This window comes from Sciurus vulgaris (assembly GCF_902686455.1).
Source record: "Sciurus vulgaris genome assembly, chromosome: 1".
Taxonomy (NCBI): Eukaryota; Metazoa; Chordata; class Mammalia; order Rodentia; family Sciuridae; genus Sciurus; species Sciurus vulgaris.
This window is the reverse complement of record NC_136461.1, coordinates 63,737,258-63,756,345: the sequence shown is the minus strand read 5'-3', so window position 1 is coordinate 63,756,345 and position 19,088 is coordinate 63,737,258. Positions and strand designations below refer to the sequence as shown.

Below are 19,088 nucleotides of genomic sequence, written 5' to 3'. Positions count from 1 at the left end.
CTTTTGATTGATGAGTTTAGGCCATTAACATTCATGGTTATTATTGTGATATGATATGTATTCCCAGTCATTTGACTCATTTTTGTTTTTTGACATGATTTGGTTTCTCCTTTATTTGGCTATTCCTTTAGGGTGTTTCCTCCCTTTGCTGATTTGCATCGTTGTTTTTCATCTCTTCCTCATGGAAATTTTGCTGAGAATGCTCTGTAATGCCGGCTTTCTTTTTGTAAATTCTTTTAGCTTCTGTTCATCATGGAAGGATTTTTTTTCGTTGTCAAATCTGAAAGTAATTTTTGCTGGGTGTAAGATTCTTGGTTGGCATCTGTTTTCTTTCAGGGCTTGAAAAATGTTGTTCCAGGCCCTTCTAGCTTTTAGGGTCTAGACTGAAAAATCTGCTGATAATGGTATTGGTTTCTCTCTGAATGTAATTTGATTTTTTTCTCTTACAGCCTTTAAAACACTGTCTTTATTTTGTATGTTAGGTATTTTCATTGTAATGTGCCCTGGTGTGGGTCTGTTGTAATTTTGTGTGTTTGGAGTCCTATATGCGTCTTGTACTTGATTTTCCATTTCATTCTTCAGATTTGGGAAATTTTCTGATATTATCTCATTGAATAGATTGTTCATTCCTTTGGTTTGTTTCTCTAAGCCTTCCTGAATCCCAATAATTCTCAAATTTGGCCTTTTCATGATATCACATAATTCTTGTACATTCTGTTCATGATTTCTTACCATCTTTTCTGTTTGGTCAATTTTGTTTTCAAGATTAACTATTTTGTCTTCAATGTCTGAGGTTCTGTCTTCCAGGTGTTCTATCCTATTCTTTATGCTTTTTATCGAGCTTATATTTGGTTTATTGTTTCCTTCATTTCAAGAATTTCTGTTATTTTTTTTTTCAGTAACTCTAACTCTTTATTGAAATGATCTTTTGCTTCCCGTATTTGCTCTTTTAACTGTTGATTGGTGCGATCACTTAATGCCTGCATTTGTTCTTTCATCTCATCCTTCAATGCCTGCATTTGCTCTTTCATCTCCTCATTTGCTTCCCTGATCGTTTTTTTTTTTTTTTTTTTTTTTTTTTAAAAACATAAGAAATTTTATTAAAATTTGAAGGCAAAAACATAATTTCAGAAGATTTAGACCTAGGTCAAGCGTGATAGAGAATGGATGCTTTCTTGAATTTCAAAATCAGATCCAAGAGTATCACTTTCAGAATGTTCTAGTGGATTGGGTTTACTTTTATTTGTCTTGGATGAAACAGTCACTATTCTACTTTCTTTCTTGACAGAAATGTAGTTTTTTGAAGACTCACTTTTAATTGACTCATGAACCAAAGACTTATTTTCCCCAATTCCTTTGCTTTTCTGATTTATAAAGGAGTCAGAGTAGGAATGCAGGTCCTTCCCAGGTTGTTTCTTAGCAAAGTGTTTTTTGGTATATTCACCTGTTTGGGTCATTTTCTCTGAGGGTGATCTGCTATTTCTAGATAACTCCTCTTCTTCTCTTTGATTTCCAGTTCCAGAAATCCTATCTGCTAAAGGAGAACATGTTCTTGCCATGAATCCTTCTAAAGATTCCTGCCGCTGCTCAGGGACTGGATCTCCCAGGTTGTCTTTGGAAGTTCCTGGGGCCTCCTGAGTAGAAACTGGGACGTGGAAGGAGTCGAGAGGCAAGGGAATTCTAGCATCACCTGTGATTTTCTGAAACTTCATTAGTGTTCCTTCATTGTAAGCTGACTGCATACAAATAGAAACTTGGATATTTTGCATTTGTCCTAGGGCATTCTGCTTTGGATCTGTTTTTTCTTCTTCAAGTGCCTTCTTTTCTTCTTTAGGTGCACTGCTAATAGTAGAATTCATCTGGGGACGACCTAATAAATGAAAATCTGACTGGTCTATACCAGCCATTGTGGCAAGTTGCCCAAGACCAGCATCTTTAAGGAGATCCAAGAAAGCATGAAACTTCTGAAAAGAATTCTCAATACTACCCAAAACACCTTCATCATCCAGGATCATGCTTGCCAATGACTGTGTATGAAGGGCTTCAGACAAAGTGAGATTTATATTTCTTAACCGGGCATTTTCATGTTCCAGCTCACTAACTCGTTCATCAGCTTTAAGCCTTATTACTCTTTCCTCTTTTAACTGCTTTAGGCATTCCTCCAGTTTTCCCTGTAATGCTTCTTGTTTTAAACTAGTTTCCTCAGGCATTTCATGAACACTTTCTGAAGAATCATCAACCTCTTCAATTTCTGAGGATGAAGGACTCTCTACTGTCACAGTCACAGGAAAGTCAGATTGCTGTAGCTGATTAGATATATCACGAGTTTTGATTAATGGAAAACCCCTGCTCCTTTTTGCACGTTCCGCAGTACGCCATGGCAAGAAACCAGACACACCAGGAGGTGGAGGTTCAGAAGCATATTCTTTACAAAGGGTGTGTTTTCTTCCACTATTCACAGGTTTCTTTGTAGCCAATCCGATTCTAATAGTAGCTTTTCCTTTTCGACTACTTCCCAGGATTATAGTTCTCTTTTTCTGTTTAGCAGTTTTAGATGGTTCCCTCACTGATGGAGAAGTTATCCACTGGTACTCTGACTTAGCACTCCTTCCATTCTGAAGAACTTTTTTGATAACTGCTTTCATCATAGAATGATCAATGAGTGAATTTTTTCTTATATCCAGAATGACCAGAGTTCTATTGGTTTCAAGGGCCTCTAGTAAAGCTTTGGCTCCTTCATTGGTGAGGCCACACTGCTGCAGGTCAAGAGCTCTAAGCCATAAATCCTCACTAAGAGAGTCTGCAAAAGCACGTGCCCCCAGGTCACCAATCAGGGAGTTGCAATTCAGTGTGATGCGCCTTAAACCAGCCATGCAGTCAAGATCTGGTCTTCTATATCGAAGACTCTCAGCCCAGGTTTCTTCATGCCTTCTCATGGTCTGATACTTTAAGATCTTGGCCATGTGATCTGCTCCCTGCCATGTCAGACTACAGCCAGTGAAGTTGACTGTCTTAAGAGTGACAGAGTTCTTTATAGCTTGACAAATAATTTCTAAACCTCCATCTCCAATTGGACAGTTTGCAAGAGACAGGTGCACCAAAGAAGTTGATTTATTCAATCCCTTTGTTAAAACAGTTAAATTCCTCTCTCTCAGAACTAGTCCATTTAACTCCAGGTTCCTTAGCACATTTGATGCACTTAAACAGCTTTTAAGAGCTAAAAAGAAATCTTAAAAACTCGATAAGCTCCCCCACTTCCCCACCAAACTCAAATTCCCATGGAGGGAACAAATACTAAATCACATTTGAAAATCTGAGTAAGCTTGAAACTGAGGTTAAATAGCTATTGAACTTAAGGAAGTGACTAAAAGACCCCTCTCTGGCCCAGGCTGGTGAAATGCTTTGGGCCTAAAGAAAGAGAGCAAGTATGCTGAGGGGGTGCAACGTTAAACAGGGTACATACAGTGCCCAAGGACTAACAACCAGGTCCAGTAAAAGCTGAGACCTAAGGGAAAGGATCAGGCATTCGGAGCTCACAAAGGCTTCTGGCCTGATAGGCCAGGGTACAGCCTGCCGCCTCTTCTCCGTGCAGAGAGAATTGTGCTGATGCTGGGTGGAGGGCATCCACCTCTGCTTTCCCCACAGAGTGGGCAGAAAAGGCAGCCAGCTTGAGCCCTCAATCTTCACGCAGGTAGGCCTCCTGTTCCTGGTCGGCCCTCTCGTCCCTTCCCTCCTGTGTTTTCTGGTGCAGCTCCTGTGTTTGCGCTTCCGCCAGTTTGGTTTCTGCTTTTTGGGAGAGCTGGCGCACCTCCTGCACCTGCGATTTCACCAGCTGAATGTGATTCCTGGCAGTTATAGAGGCCTGATCTGCTCCAGATTGGTATGCAGCTTCTGCTGCCATCTCTGAGAGACCAACTGCAGTCATCCAAATGGTTTCCAGCTTCAAGTATTCCTGTTGTTTTGAAGTCATCTCAACTCTGGCTCCTATGATCACCTGCCACACTTCATCTTCCTCCTGTGAATTCATTTTCCCAAGTAAACTTGTATATTGTCGGTACAGAGAAATTAATGTATAAACAGCCTTAGTATATTCAGTGATTGCTTCAATCAATGCATACGTAGTTTGAGAGAGAAAAGTAGAGGTGCTATCTGTTACCAAAGACACAGCCCTCCTCATTAATGCTTCATTACTAAGAGAATGAGGCTCCAATTTCTGGGCAATAGGAACTGCGCACAAGGTCACACCGAAGGCGGCCGCCACCGTTTTGTGCCATGGTCTTATCAACGAGCGTTTCCTAGAATTAACCGCAACAGGAACACACTGTCGGTACCTGAAGAAGGAGGCTACGCTCCTCGACAACCAATTCCTCAGAGCCGCCATCCCGCGGCGGGCGAACGCCGGACGCCCCCTGATCGTTTTAATTATGTACATTCCTAACTTCCTTTCTGACATTTCTTCTGCCATGCTGTCATTGGGTTTTATTGATATAGTATCTAGGTTTGTTTGGGACATTTTCTTCCCTTGTTTTCTCATTTTGGTCAGGTATCAGTGAAACTCTGGGATATTGCAGATTTCCTCTGTTGGCTTATAGTGTCCCTGTAGATTTCCTGTATATCACCTCCTAGCCTTCAGTAGCTGAAGTCTTGGAGAAACTTGATATTGCAGTACTCCACAAAAAAGCTGTCCCTCTAGGGGTGGTGGCCTTCAGGTGGGGTATATTCCCTGCTATGGGCAGAGGCGCCTCCACTTGTTGATTGATGGTCTGCCAAAGGGGAACTAGACTGTGGGCTGGGGCATGGCTGATCTGGGCCTTGGGCCACCCAAGCCAGGGGAGCCTAGTTGTGTGCGGAAGCCTCTCGCTAGCCGGCCCTGCTCTGAGAAGCTGCCTGCTGTCCCTGCAGGTCCAGGGGGAGCCTGGCTGTGCCCAGAAGGGGGAGCCTGGTTCTTCATGGAAGCCTCTTGCTGCCCGGCCCTGCTCCAAGAAGCTGCTAGCTACTCTTTCTAACAAAGGATAATATCCAGAATATATAAAGAACTAAAAAATCTCAACATTAAAAATACAAATAATCCAACCAATGGATGGGTAAATAAATTCAATAGAATCTGCTCAAAGAAGTACAAATGACCAACAACTATATGAAAAAAATGTTCAACATCTTAAGCCACCAGAGAAATACAAATCAAAACTACATTGAGATTCTATTTCATTGCAGTTAGAATGGCGATCATCAAGAATACAAGTAACAATCAATGCTGGCAAGGATGGGGGGATCTGACACACTATTGGTGGGAAAGTAAATTAATACAGTTACTATGAAAATCAATCGGTAGTTTCCTTAAAAAACTAAAAATAGAACTACTATATGATTCAACTATATCATTGCTTGGTATATAGCCAAAAAGAATGAAAGTCAACATACTTTAGAGATACATGTATACCATGTTTACTGAAGTACAATTCATAATAGCTAAGTTATTGAACCAGCCTAGGTGTCCATCAAAAGATGAATGGATAAAGAAAATGTGGTATATATTCATAATAGAGTTTGGCCATGAAGAAGAATAAAATTGTGTCATTTGCAGGAAAATGAATGGAACTGGAGAACATAATTTTGAGCAAAATAAGTCAGACTCAGAAAAAAAGTATATTTTCTCTCACATATGAAAGCATAGAGGAAGAAGAAGGGACACCATAAAAGTATAAGGGAAACTATTAAGATAAAGGAGGGAGATCAGGAGGAGAGAGGTGGAAAAGGTGGAAGAGGTATTTAAGAGAGAAATTTATCAAATTACTTTTTTATGTACATACAAATACACCACAATGAAATCCACCATTCTGTAAAATTAGTATGCACAAATAAATAAATACTAAGTATGAGAATATGCTGGTCTTGCTGATGTCTGCAGATTTTTTGAAATGTAAGATAAATGGAAGAGATGTGATAGTAAAGAAAACAGACTGTAGAAGCTAATGGTAGCAAAATTTCAAAATTTCCATAATATGGCAGATGTGGTGGTACGCAAGTAATCACTGTAGGGATAGGAAGATATATGTACAACTTTGGGTCACAGCTGAAATGAAATACTTGCCCAGGACTGAATGAAACAAGACTGGTTTGTTGGGCTGGGAGTTCCTTGGCTGCTGATAGATTCCCTTTCCCCTATTTTTTGTATACCTCTACATATTTGCTTCATCTCTGTGTGTATTTGCCCCTGTGCTTTCAGAGAAGAAACTAACCAACTTTTTTTAAAGGCAACTTTTTCTGAAGGCAACTTTTCTTATGGACTCTGTCCTACTTTGTTTCAATATATAGAAGGCACAAGGAGATATAGTCAATAAACTTATTGATTATTAACCTTGAAACTATGATAATTTCTTCAACTGTAGCATCTTCAATAGCTATGTTAACCCTTATTTGATTCCTTGAAACATGTTCAGGGCTTCCATCCCTTTAAACAAACAAATCAACCAATTCATTTTCAACAAATACATAGATCTTCAAAGAACTATGATGGAACCCTGAAGAACACAAGAGAAATCAAACAGCCTCTTCTGCAAGGGAAGGCCTGGTCTGGCCCAGAAAATGGAACACAGACACAATGAGATGCTGGCTCAAAAAGTCTGGTTTCTGGTTGGACAGATCTGCAGACCTGTGAAAGTCATGCTCCATTTTGAAACCAGTTTCCTTATCTATAAAACAGAGGAAAGGATGACATAAGCCTCAGAAGATTATTGTGGGACTGAACACACTGATGAATATGAAACACTTAGTAAGGTACAGTTCAGAATAAGAACCTGACAAATGTCTTTTAAATGAACAGAACACACACACACACACACACACACACACACACACACACACCACTCTGGCAGAAAATATCTTTGCCCTAGACTCACCTTACTTGTCAAATTAAATAGATGCTTTACAATTCTTTGGAAAAAAAACTTATTAAATGCCATGAGGAGACATTTAAGTGTTTATTCTCTTTATATTTTCATTGGTGCATTATAAATTCACATAATAGTGAGATTCATTATGCGCTATTCATACATGAACATAACATAATTTGTTCCATCTCTTTCTCTGATAACTTCTATTCAAGTGGTTTCAAACATCAATCTGACATGATACAATTTAAAATAAAAATAAATATAAAAGTTAACAAGTTAAGTAATGAGTACCTTATTGTTTTTCAGAAAGCATAAATGAAATTCCTCTCTCTGTATTTGTGAAGTCCATGTCAACAAGGAAATTGATGAGAAAAACATAAATCAAAATATATTTGTATGTATATATATATATATATACATATATATATTTTCTAAATATATATATTTAGTTGATTTGTGCTTTTTGCACCTTCTTGTCCTATCCCATTCTTTATAATGCTGCCTCAGGAGGCTTTGGGTCAGTAAAGGAATGACTAGATTTGTCCTTATACACACTGAACTATTGTGCTTTATCTGATGAAAAAATATTACTGTTTTAATTTGAAAAATATCAAATGGGTTTTAAAAAAAATTATTCAGTCTATACTGTAGAGAATGGGGCAGTAAAGTTGAAAACTGGGAGAATAGGTCAGGGATGTTAGCAACAAAGGAAGAGTTGATGATTGTTAGGACAAAGGTTGGAGGTAGCAGTAATGGAGATAAGTGGACAGGGTTGTGTTGTATGTTTTACATTTTGGAGCTAGAGCTATTGCATTGAGTGCAAGGAGTGTGGGGGAGTAGTGAAGGCAAGAATGAAAAGAAATGATGCCAAGGTTTCTGATTTGAGACCTTGGGCAGGAATTTACCCATTTCATGAGGTAAAACTGGTTAGGAAAAGGGTTGGGGAGATGTGCCAATTGATGCAACTGATGCAAGTGCTCTGTTTGAAAACGTTAGGTTTGGAATAATTCTTTGTCATACTTATGGAGAAAGATTGCCTTCTGGAGTGTTATCCAGGATGTGATTGGAAGACAATCTCTGCTTTATGAGTTTCAGCATTACAAAGGAATAAAACAGAAGGGAAGCTGTTCTGCAACACTGCCTACTTTGACAAATTTTTTTCCTATAGACCAAAAGTTGCTCTTGCCCTAGGGAACATAGGGCAGAGGTAGCTAGTTTTCTATCCCAATATCTGTTTTCTCTCTTCCTGTGTCATGGAAACTCTGATTTTTAACTGGTCACCTGGCTAAAGGGATAATGACTACATTTTTCATTATTCTTTGCATGTAGATGTGGCAAATCAGCTACATTCTCACCAATTATCTATAAACAGCAGTTCTATCTGGAAAATTTGAGAAAACTACATTAAAATATTGTTGGTTGGTATGTGCCTGTTGCACCTTCTTGCTATATCCCTTGATAACAATGGATGCAAGTGTTGGAGCTCCACATTGTAGCCACATCGTACTATAAGAATGAGACTCTGAAAACAACAGAAGAGAGCCGGAAGAAATCTGGTCCCTGATGACATGGAGGAGTCAGCGTCCTCCTCATCATTTTATAGTTATATATATATATTTTTTTTTTTCTGTGCTCCTTGTAGGAAGATAAACTCTTTGAGCATTAGAATGATGAATCTTTCACCAGCTCATACACAAATACCTGTGGGTGTGTATGACCTTATACTTTTCCATAGGTGTTTCTTTGGTTCATTTCCTCAATTAAACCACTTGCCTCAGAGGAATGACAATATTGACTAAGCTGGGCATGTATTGCCCAAGAGGGGAGTGGAAGGCACTCTGTGTGGAGATAATAGCTCTCATGTACTATACAGAGATTGGATAAAGAAAGCACTAGTACATTTAACATGAAGATGATTTGTATTGTGAGTCAATGCCTGGAATTGAGAGCTATATGAGACTGAAAATGAAAAATGAGCAAACTTGACCTTGATATCTGGGAGAATGCCTTTTTTTTTTTTTTTTGTATGTTGTGATTTCAGCAACTCTAGGAAGTTCTCTCTGATTACAGCAAATTTCTCCTCAATCTCACTGATGCCTAAAGTTAAAGCTCTTTAAACTATACAGCTTGTTAAATTATGAGGGGGATTGATAGAAAGAGAAATTAATTCTTATAAGTCATTGTATCTCAATGCTATGAGTTTAGCACAGCCTTTGCTAAGAACACAAAATGTGGAGATAAAATAAAACAGGATTTTGGTCCTTGAAAAGGATGAGAGACAGGAGAACTGTGTTTGTTAACTTTCTGTTGCCATAGCAAATATCAGGATGAATGAACTTAAAAAGAGGAAAAGTTTATTTTGACTTCTGGTATCAGAGGTTTCAGTCCTTAATTGCTTGACCCCATTGCTTTTAGACCGTGGCAAGGCAGAATATCATGGTGGGAAGCACATGGTGGAGGCAGATGTTCTCATGGAAGCTGGGAAGCAAAATGAGAGGAAGGGGCCAGAGTCCTAATAGCCCCTTCCAAAGCATGCCCTGAGTGACTTAACTTCCCTTCTCCTAGGCTCCACTTCCTAAGGATTCCACCAACCCCCATTAGTGCCAGAGGCTGAGTATCAAGTCTTTAACATATGGGCCTTTGGGGATACTCATCCAAATCATAGTAATACCCAATAGAAGAAGAAGAAAACACATATAACAAGTTTCACAATTTTTTGAAGTCTTACTTTAGATATGAGGCTACTAGTCTGTGAGGACATTTATTCCCTAGAAGGCTATATTTTATTTATACATTGGAACATATGGGGACATAGGCTTATTAATTTATTAGAGCTCCCTTTACCATCATTTTCCAACACCCTAGGACAAAAATGAAGCAATTATCCCAGTGCCTAAGTCATTGCAAGTGAATAAGCATTTTATTTCTATCACATAGAACAGAGGAAGGAAGTACACTTAAGTGACTTCTATTTTTTCTCAACTGCTTTTGATCTTACATTAGATTTGCTAGGAGGCTTTTTTAGAAGGTACTTCAAGGACAAACAAGTTCAGATCTGATTATTATTTCTTTTGACAATACTTATTAAAAACTGGAAAGACAGAGATGCTGTCAATTTCTCATTTTGGTTGACCTTGTCTTTTTCTAATCACATCAGCAGGAATAAAGTATATCTCTGCCAAAGGTAATATTATCTTTGCAAAAGGATATATTGGAGAAATTAATTGTCTAGTGACTTACAATTTTTTATCTTTATACCACAAAACCAAGGAATAGAATAGAAATTTATTATGGTCAAATATATTTTCATTTAAAGTCCACTTTGACATCCCAAGTATCAAGTATACTAAGAAGAGAAAGGTTCATAGTAACAAACTAATAATAATAATGCTTTTTATACTAATACCATTAATAGTAATATCACCTACAATGAGTCTATGGGCTAAGCACAGTGGTACATGCTTTATATTCATTTGAAAAATTAATTCTCACAAAAATACCAGAACTTTTAAAATTTCAAACCCTGATTATTATTTTTAAACAGGTGATTTGGTCAGTAAGACCTGGGTTGGAGCAGATTATCTGCCATTTGCCAGTTGTGTGTGACAGGGGTGTTACAGTACCTTTTCTATTTTCATCCTCTAAAAAGCAGGGGTAGTCATGGAACTAACAAATAGGTGTGATGATGGTTCCTTGTATGTGTTAAATTACCTGGGTCACAGGGTGCCCAGAAATTTAGTCAAACATTCTGGATGCTTCTGTGAGAGTGTATTTGAATGAAATTAACATTGAAATTGATAAACGGAGTAAAGTAAATTGCCCTCCCTAATGTGGTTGGACTTCATCAGTTAACTGAAAGTCTGAATAGAACAAAAAAGTAGAATGATACCCAAGTAAGAGAATTCATCCTGTCTGACTGCATTTGAATTGGGAGTTTCATTCCCTGTCATTGGACTCAAATGGAAATGCTTTACTTGGGTCTCAAGATTGCTGGACTTGAAACTGGAACTAAACCACTGGCTTATCCCCCTGCATATCTTGGGACTTGTCAACCTTTACGTTAGATACATAGATAAACACATAGACAGATACGTAAATACATAGATAAATAGAGATAATTGGTTTCGTTTCCCTAGAGAAGCCAAATACATTAAGATAGTATGGTCTAAATGAGGCAAATAAACAAATAATTTATTGAGTATGGTACCTGGCACATAGTAGGACAAACCACTATGCAATTGCCTTTCTCATCATAGTCACAAAACATAAATTGTTTCAGCTTCCTTTTGAAAAGAAAATATCCCAGCATTGTTCTCTTGGACTCAAGACACAGAATGAATATCATAGTATTGATCACCCTTGCTTAATCATTCATTTCATGTGCCTTTGTTGTCTGAATTATTTGTTTTAAAGAAGCTAAAGATTGGGTGATTTTAAGATCTATCTTGGGTTAGTTATTAAATCAATGCTATCAAAGTTGGCTTATTACAGTGTCAGGAATTTAGAAGCCAACTACTTCTTTTCTTTTCTTATGTATAGATATTTTAGGTCCTTCATCTTTTAAAGCCATATTTTTCTAAAAGAAAGGGTATATAAGAAGAATAGCAGCTCAATAAATAAGCCATTCAATCAATACAGTGATACTGACCTACATCATAAGAGTGACAAGAGAATTACTTTCTATAAAATATTCTTGTGAAAGGTACGCAATTGGAGCCTGCAGAGAGAACATGATGTAAGTTGTTTTAAATGACCTGTTCTCAAAATGAATCTAAACTAAATATAGAAGAGGAGACATATAGGGATACTTACAAAAGCAATAAATAGGTTGAATATGGTATGTGTGAGTCAGAACTGTGACTCATACACACGTATTTGATGTCAGGCATTGTGCTTGGTGCTAGGTTTACAAAATTGAGTAAAACATGCTCTCTGACTTCAAGAAGATCAGTCTGTGTTCTATTAAGTGTGAGTCCAGAGTTTAATGAGGATATGAGGAAGAAGGGGTCAGTTCAACCTGTATACAAGAATGGAGTGGAGAACAACATGTTCAGGGTGATGGAGAGAAGTAAAAGGGGAAGGAAGAGTGGTCTTGGAGCAGGAAAGCATAGGAAAAACATAAAAGCACAGCAAGAATATGATGTGGTGGGAGCAGAATGTGGCTTCTTATGACTGATGCAGGGAATAGGTGGGGAAGAGTATAAAAGTGGTAGGTGATACTCAGATAACGGGCATCTTCATTGACATACCCAAGAATTTAGGTGGATCATATTAATCCAATATGATAGTGCCAAGTACCTTGATACGTCTCATTGCTAAGACCAAAGGACATTTCTGTCACTTTTCAAAGTTCAGTAGTCTACAGGTCCTAGACTCTTCATCACATGCTTTGTTACATTGTGATTTTCCAGCAGAATTCATTTGATAATACTACTTAATTTATCATCTGCATAAAGAGTGCTAGAAATGGACAGAGGAAAAAAAAAAAAGAATTGGGATGGATCATAGTTTCACACTTGTTCTTTTTTTCATTTTGCCATTTTCCTGATGGTGGAGGAGGATATGGGAAAGCCAAAGATGTCACACATACCTCCTTCTCTCACCCTGGAGAAAGCTGAAAGGCTCAGGAGAATGATCAATCAGAATGCCAGACTCTGGAAGGTAGGGCAAAGAACTGTTTCTTGCCAAGAGTTGCTGAGAGTTGGCTCATTATAGAGCTAATACAAATGAATAAGAGTATTTGGTGACTCCAGGAAGCGGGAAACAGAAGTTTCTAGTCCCCTTGGTGCTGAGAATTTGGATGTGAAAGGAGAGAAGTATTAGGCTTCTTGGGACAGCCACACACCTGAAAGAACACATGGTACAGTCTCTTGAATGGGTTCAAAGTGACATTGGAGTGACTGCATTAGAGCTCCAGGCGGCTGCTCAGAGGAGAAGGCGAGTAGTGAGTTGTTTGGACTTAAAGCAACCGCTCCTGAACACAGGGGGGCTGCCTGGAGGAGGAGCGCGGTGGGTCGCTTGGTCTCGAGTGGACGCACCAGAGGTCCAGGCGGCTGCCCAGAGGAGGAGTGCAGCGGGTCACGTGGACTCAGAGCCACTCAGAGCGACCACTCCCGAACACCCAGGGGGTTACCTGGAGGAGGAGGAGGAACGGGGAGGGTCACTTTGACTCGGAGTGATTGCCCAGGGCTACGGGCGGTTGGTGGGAGGAGGAGGCACACAGTGAGTTGCTCGGACTCGTGGTGACCGCACTGGAATACTGGGCGGCTGTCTGGAGGAAGAGGAGTGTGGCGAGTCTCTGGGACTCACAGCGATTGTACGGGGCCCCAAGTGGCTGCTCAGAGGAGGGGCTGCATAGCCAGGCGATTAGGTGCAGAACAGGGTCCCAGGATCTAGGAGGCTTCTTGGTGGAAGAGACACACAGAGACACGCTTAGGGCGGAGCGAAGGTTCCAGGCCTGCGGACAGATTCTCTGAGGAGGGGCAGCCTAAGGAGATTCATCTGCGAAGGGTGAGGCTCCCAGGCCCAGGAGGTAGGGCCGGGCCCCTGGGAACTTTACAGAGGAAGGCAGCCCAGCCCAGGCGGTAGCTGTAAATTGAGAGGAACCTCTAGGAGGGGAACAGACCAGCGAGATCTCCCCACCGGGTGAGTCTTCCCTGGCAGGTGAGGTTTCCCCACAAGGACGGTAAAACCAGAGACACAGGCCCAAACAGGCCTTGCCTCAGCCCGCAGCCTAGTTCCCCTTTAGACGACCATTGGTCAACAAGTGGAGGCACCTCTGCCCACTAGCAGGGAATATATCCCACCCGAAGGCCACCACTCCTAGAGAGGCAGCTGTCTTGTGGAGCACCGCATTATCAACTTCCTCCAAGACTTCAGCCTACTGAAGGCTAAGAGGGGATATATATAGAAATCTTCAAGGACATTGTAAGTCAATAGAGGAAATCTGCAATATTTCAACGGTCCACTGATACCTGAATAATATGAGAAAACAAGGAAAGAAAATGCTGCAAACAAATCTAGATGTTACATCAATAAAACCCAATGACAGCATGGCAGAAGAAATGACAGAAAAGGAGTTCAGAATGTACATAATTAAAATGATCAGGGAAGCAAACGATGAGATGAAAGAGCAAATGCACGCACTGAATGATGAGATGAAAGAGCAAATGCACGCACTGAATGATGAGATGAAAGAGCAAATGCAGGCATTGAATGATCGCACCAATCGACAGTTAAGAGAAAAAATACAGGAAGCAAAAGATCATTTCAATAAAGAATTAGAGATACTGAAAAAAAACCAAACAGAAATTCTTGACATGAAGGAAACAATAAACCAAATTAAGAACTCCATAGAAAGTATATCCAGTAGAATAGAACACCTGGAAGACAGAACCTCAGACATTGAAGACAAAATATTTAACCTTGAAAACAAAGTTGAACAAACAGAGAAGATGGTAAGAAATCATGAACAGAATCTACAAGAACTATGGGATATCATGAAGAGGCCAAATTTAAGAATTATTGGGACTGAGGAAGGCCGAGAGAAACAAACCAAAGGAATGAACAATCTATTCAATGAAATCATATCAGAAAATTTTCCAAATCTGCAGAATGAAATGGAAAATCAAGTTCAAGAGGCTTATAGGACTCCAAATACACAAAATTACAACAGACCCACACCAAGGCACATTATAATGAAAATACCTAACATACAAAATAAAGACAGAATTTTAAAGGCAGTGAGAGAAAAGAACCAAATTACATTCAGGGGGAAACCAATACGGATATCAGCAGATTTTTCAATCCACACACTAAAAGCTAGAAGGGCCAGGAACAACATTTTTCAAGCCCTGAAAGAAAATGGATGCCAACCAAGAATCTTATACCCAGCAAAACTTACCTTCAAATTTGACGATGAATTAAAATCCTTCCAAGATAAACAAAAGCTAAAAGAATTTACAAAAAGAAAGCCGACATTACAGAACATTCTCAGGAAAATATTCCATGAGGAAGAGATGAAAAACAAAGAAGCAAATCAGCAAAGGGAGGAATTATCCTAAAGGAATTGTCAAATAAAGGAGTAACCAAGTTGTGTCAAATAAATAAATAAATAAAATTTAAAAATGAACCATATGACCAGGAAACCAAATCATAGCTCAATAATAACCCTGAATGTTAATGGCCTGAATTCATCAATCAAAAGACATAGACTGGCAGATTGGATTAAAAAGAAGGATCCAACAATATGTTGCCTACAAGAGACTCACCTCATAGAAAAAGATACCCATAGACTAAAGGTGAAAGGACGGGGAAAAACATACCATGCACATGGACTCAGCAAAAAAGCTGGAGTATCCATCCTCATTTCACATAATGTGGACTTCAAGCCAAAGTTAGTCAGAAGGGATAAAGAAGGTCATTTCATATTGCTTAAGGGAAGCATAAATCAGCAAGATATAACAATCATAAACATCTATGCCCCAAACAATGGCTCATCCATGTATGTCAAACAAATCCTTCTCAATTTCAGAAACCAAATAGACCATAACACAATAATACTAGGTGATTTTAACACGCCTCTCTCACCACTGGACAGATCTTCCAGACAAAAATTGAACAAAGAAACCATAGATCTCAATAACACAATCAATAATTTAGACTTAACGGACATTTATAGAATATACCATCCAACCAATAGTGAATACACTTCTCAGCAGCACATGGATTATTCTCTAAAATAGACCATATATTATGCCACAAAGCTAATGTTAGCAAATACAAGAAGATAGAGACACTACCTTGTATTCTATCAGAACATAATGGATTGAAGTTAGAAATAAATGAAAGAGTAAAACACAGAAACTATTCCAACATCTGGAGATTAAACAATATGCTATTATATGATGAATGGATAACAGAAGATATTAGGAAGGAAATTAAAAAATTCTTAGAGGTAAATGAGAACAAAGAAACATCATATCAAAATCTCTGGGACACTATGAAAGCAGTACTTAGAGGGAAATTTATTTCATGGAGCGCATTTAATAAAAGAAGTAAAACTCAACAAATAAACGACCTAACACTACAGCTCAAAGCCCTAGAAAAAGAAGAACAGACCAGCACCAAAAGTAGTAGAAGACAGGAAATAGTTAAACTCAGAGCTGAAATCAATGAAATTGAAACAAAAGAAACAATACAAAAAATTGACAAAATAAATAGTTGGTTCTTCGAAAAAATAAACAAAATTGATAAACCTTTAGCCACACTGACAAAGAAAAGACAAGAGAAAACCCAAATCACTAAAATTTGTAATGAACAAGGAAATATCACAACAGACAGGATTGAAATACAAAACATAATTAGAAGCTATTTTGAAAATCTATACTCCAACAAAATAGAAAATTTCGAAGACATCAACAGGTTTCTAGAGACATACGAATTGCCTAAACTGAATGAGGAGGACATACACAATATAAATAGACCAATTTCAAGTACTGAAATAGAAGATGTCATCAAAAGCCTACCAACAAAGAAAAGTCCGGAACCAGATGGGTTCTCAGCCGAGTTCTACAAAACCTTTAAAGAAGAGCTCATTCCAATACTTCTCAAAGTATTCCATAAAATAGAAGAGGAGGGAACCCTCCCAAATTCATTCTATGAAGCCAATATCACACTGATACCTAAACCAGACAGAGACTCATCAAGGAAAGAAAATTTCAGACCAATATCCTTAATGAACATCGATGCAAAAGTTCTCAGCAAAATTTTAGCAAATCTCATACAAAAACATATTAAAAAGATAGTGCACCATGATCTACTGGGTCTCATCCCAGGGATGCAAGGTTGATTCAACATCCAGAAATCAATAAATGTTATTCACCATATCAGTAGACTTAAAGTCAAGAATCACATGATTATTTCAATAGATGCAGAAAAAGCATTTGATAAAATACAGCACCCCTTCATGCTCAAAACACTAGAAAAAATAGGGATAGTGGGAACATTCCTTAACATTGTAAAGGACATCTATGCTAAGCCCATGGCTAATATCATTCTAAATGGTGAAAAACTGAAAGCATTCTCCCTAAAAACTGGAACAAGGCAGGGATGCCCTCTTTCACCACTTCTATTCAACATCGTTCTTGAGACTCTAGCCAGAGCAATTAGACAAACCAAAGAAATTAAAGGGATACGAATTGGAAAAGAAGAACTCAAACTATCCCTGTTCACTGACGACATGATTATATATTTAGAGGAACCTGGAAATTCCACCAGAAACCTCTTAGAACTCATAAGTGAATTCAGTAAAGTAGCAGGTTACAAGATCAATGCTCATAAATCCAACGCATTTTTATACATAAGTGATGAATCTTCAGAAAGAGAAATTAGGAAAACTATCCCATTCACAATAGCCTCGAAAAAAATAAAATACTTGGGAATCAATCTCACAAAAGAGGTGAAAGACCTCTACAATGAGAAGTACAGAACACTAAAGAAAGAAATTAAAGAAAACCTTAGAAGATGGAAAGATCTTCCATGTTCTTGGATAGGCAGAATCAATATTGTCAAAATGGCCATACTACCAAAAGTGCTATACAAATTCAATGCAATTCCAATTAAAATCCCAATGATGTACCTTACAGAAATAGAGCAAGCAATCATGAAATTCATCTGGAAGAATAAGAAACCAAGAATAGCTAAAGCAATCCTTAGCAGGAAGAGTGAAACAGGGGGTATTGCAATACCAGATCTTCAACTCTACTACAAAGCAATAGTAACAAAAACGACATGGTATTGGTACCAAAATAGACAGGTAGATCAATGGTACAGAATAGAGGACATGGACACAAACCCAAATAAATACAATTTTCTCATACTAGACAAAGGGGCCAAAAATATGCAATGGAGAAAAGATAGCCTCTGCAACAAATGGTGCTGGGAGAATTGGAAATCCATATGCAACAGAATGAAACTAAACCCATATCTCTCACCATGCATGAAACTAAACTCAAAATGGATTAAGGACCTCGGAATCAGACCAGAGACCCTGCAGATTATAGAAGAAAAAGTAGGTCCAGATCTTCAACATGTCGGTTTAGGACCAGACTTCCTTAACAGGACTCCCATAGAACAAGAAATAAAAGCAAGAATCAATAACTGGGATAGATTCAAACTAAAAAGATTTGTCTCAGCAAAGGAAACTATCAGCAATGCGAGGAAAGGGCCTACAGAGTGGGAGAATATCTTTGCCACTCATACTTCAGATAGAGCACTAATTTCCAGAATCTATAAAGAACTCAAAAAACTCTACTCCAAGAATACAAATAATCCAGTCGACAAATGGGCTAAGGAAATGAGCAGACATCTCACAGAAGAAGATGTACAAGCAATCAACAAACATATGGAAAAATGTTCAACATCTTTAGTAATAAGAGAAATGCAAATCAAAACCACCCTAAGATTCCATCTCACCCCAATTAGAATGGTGATTATCAAGAATACAAGCAACAACAGGTGTTGGCGAGGATGTGGGGAGAAAGGTACACTCATACATTGCTGGTGGGGCTGCAAATTAGTGCAGCCACTCTGGAAAGCAGTGTGGAGATTCCTTAGAAAACTTGGAATGGAACCACCAGTTGACCCAGCTATCCCACTCCTTGGCCTATACCCAAAGGACTTAAAATCAGCATACTATAGAGATACAGCCACATCAATGTTCATAGCTGCTCAATTCACAATAGCCAGACTGTGGAACCAACCTAGATGTCCTTCAATTGATGAATGGATAAAGAAACTGTGGTATATATATACAATGGAACATTACTCAGCCATAAAGAATGATAAAATTATGGCATTTGCAGGCAAATGGATGAAATTGGAGGATATCATGCTAAGTGAGATAAGCCAATCTCAAAAAGCCAAAGGACGAATGATATAGCTAATACGTGGATGATGACATATAATGGGGGGAGGGTAGGGTTAGTGTTAGTGTTAGAGTTAGGGTTAGGGAGGTGGGCAAGTATGGAGGAAGGAAGGACTGTATAGAGGGAAAAGAGGGGTGGGAGGGGTGGGGGGAAGGGAAAAAATAACAGAATGAATCAAACAACATTACTGTATGTAAATTTATGATTACACAAATGGTATGCCTTTACGCCATGTACAAACAGAGAAACAACATGTATCCTATTTGTT

At 38.6% G+C, this 19,088-nt stretch overlaps 2 protein-coding genes across 2 annotated transcripts; both read right to left on the bottom strand.

Annotated features, from left to right (window-relative positions):
- Positions 1-1,078: 1,078 nt before the first annotated feature.
- Positions 1,079-3,093, bottom strand: LOC306645011 (centrosomal protein of 78 kDa-like). The gene is made up of 2 exons (XM_079112267.1): positions 1,755-3,093; positions 1,079-1,706 (listed from the first exon to the last, which is right to left on the bottom strand). Exons 1-2 carry the CDS (start codon positions 2,961-2,963, stop codon positions 1,143-1,145), a joined length of 1,773 nt encoding a protein of 590 aa, XP_078968393.1. The 5' UTR covers positions 2,964-3,093; the 3' UTR covers positions 1,079-1,142.
- A 131-nt stretch (positions 3,094-3,224) lies between these two features.
- Positions 3,225-4,400, bottom strand: LOC306645018 (diablo IAP-binding mitochondrial protein-like). The gene has a single exon (XM_079112274.1). It carries the CDS (start codon positions 4,379-4,381, stop codon positions 3,677-3,679), a length of 705 nt encoding a protein of 234 aa, XP_078968400.1. The 5' UTR covers positions 4,382-4,400; the 3' UTR covers positions 3,225-3,676.
- Positions 4,401-19,088: the final 14,688 nt, after the last annotated feature.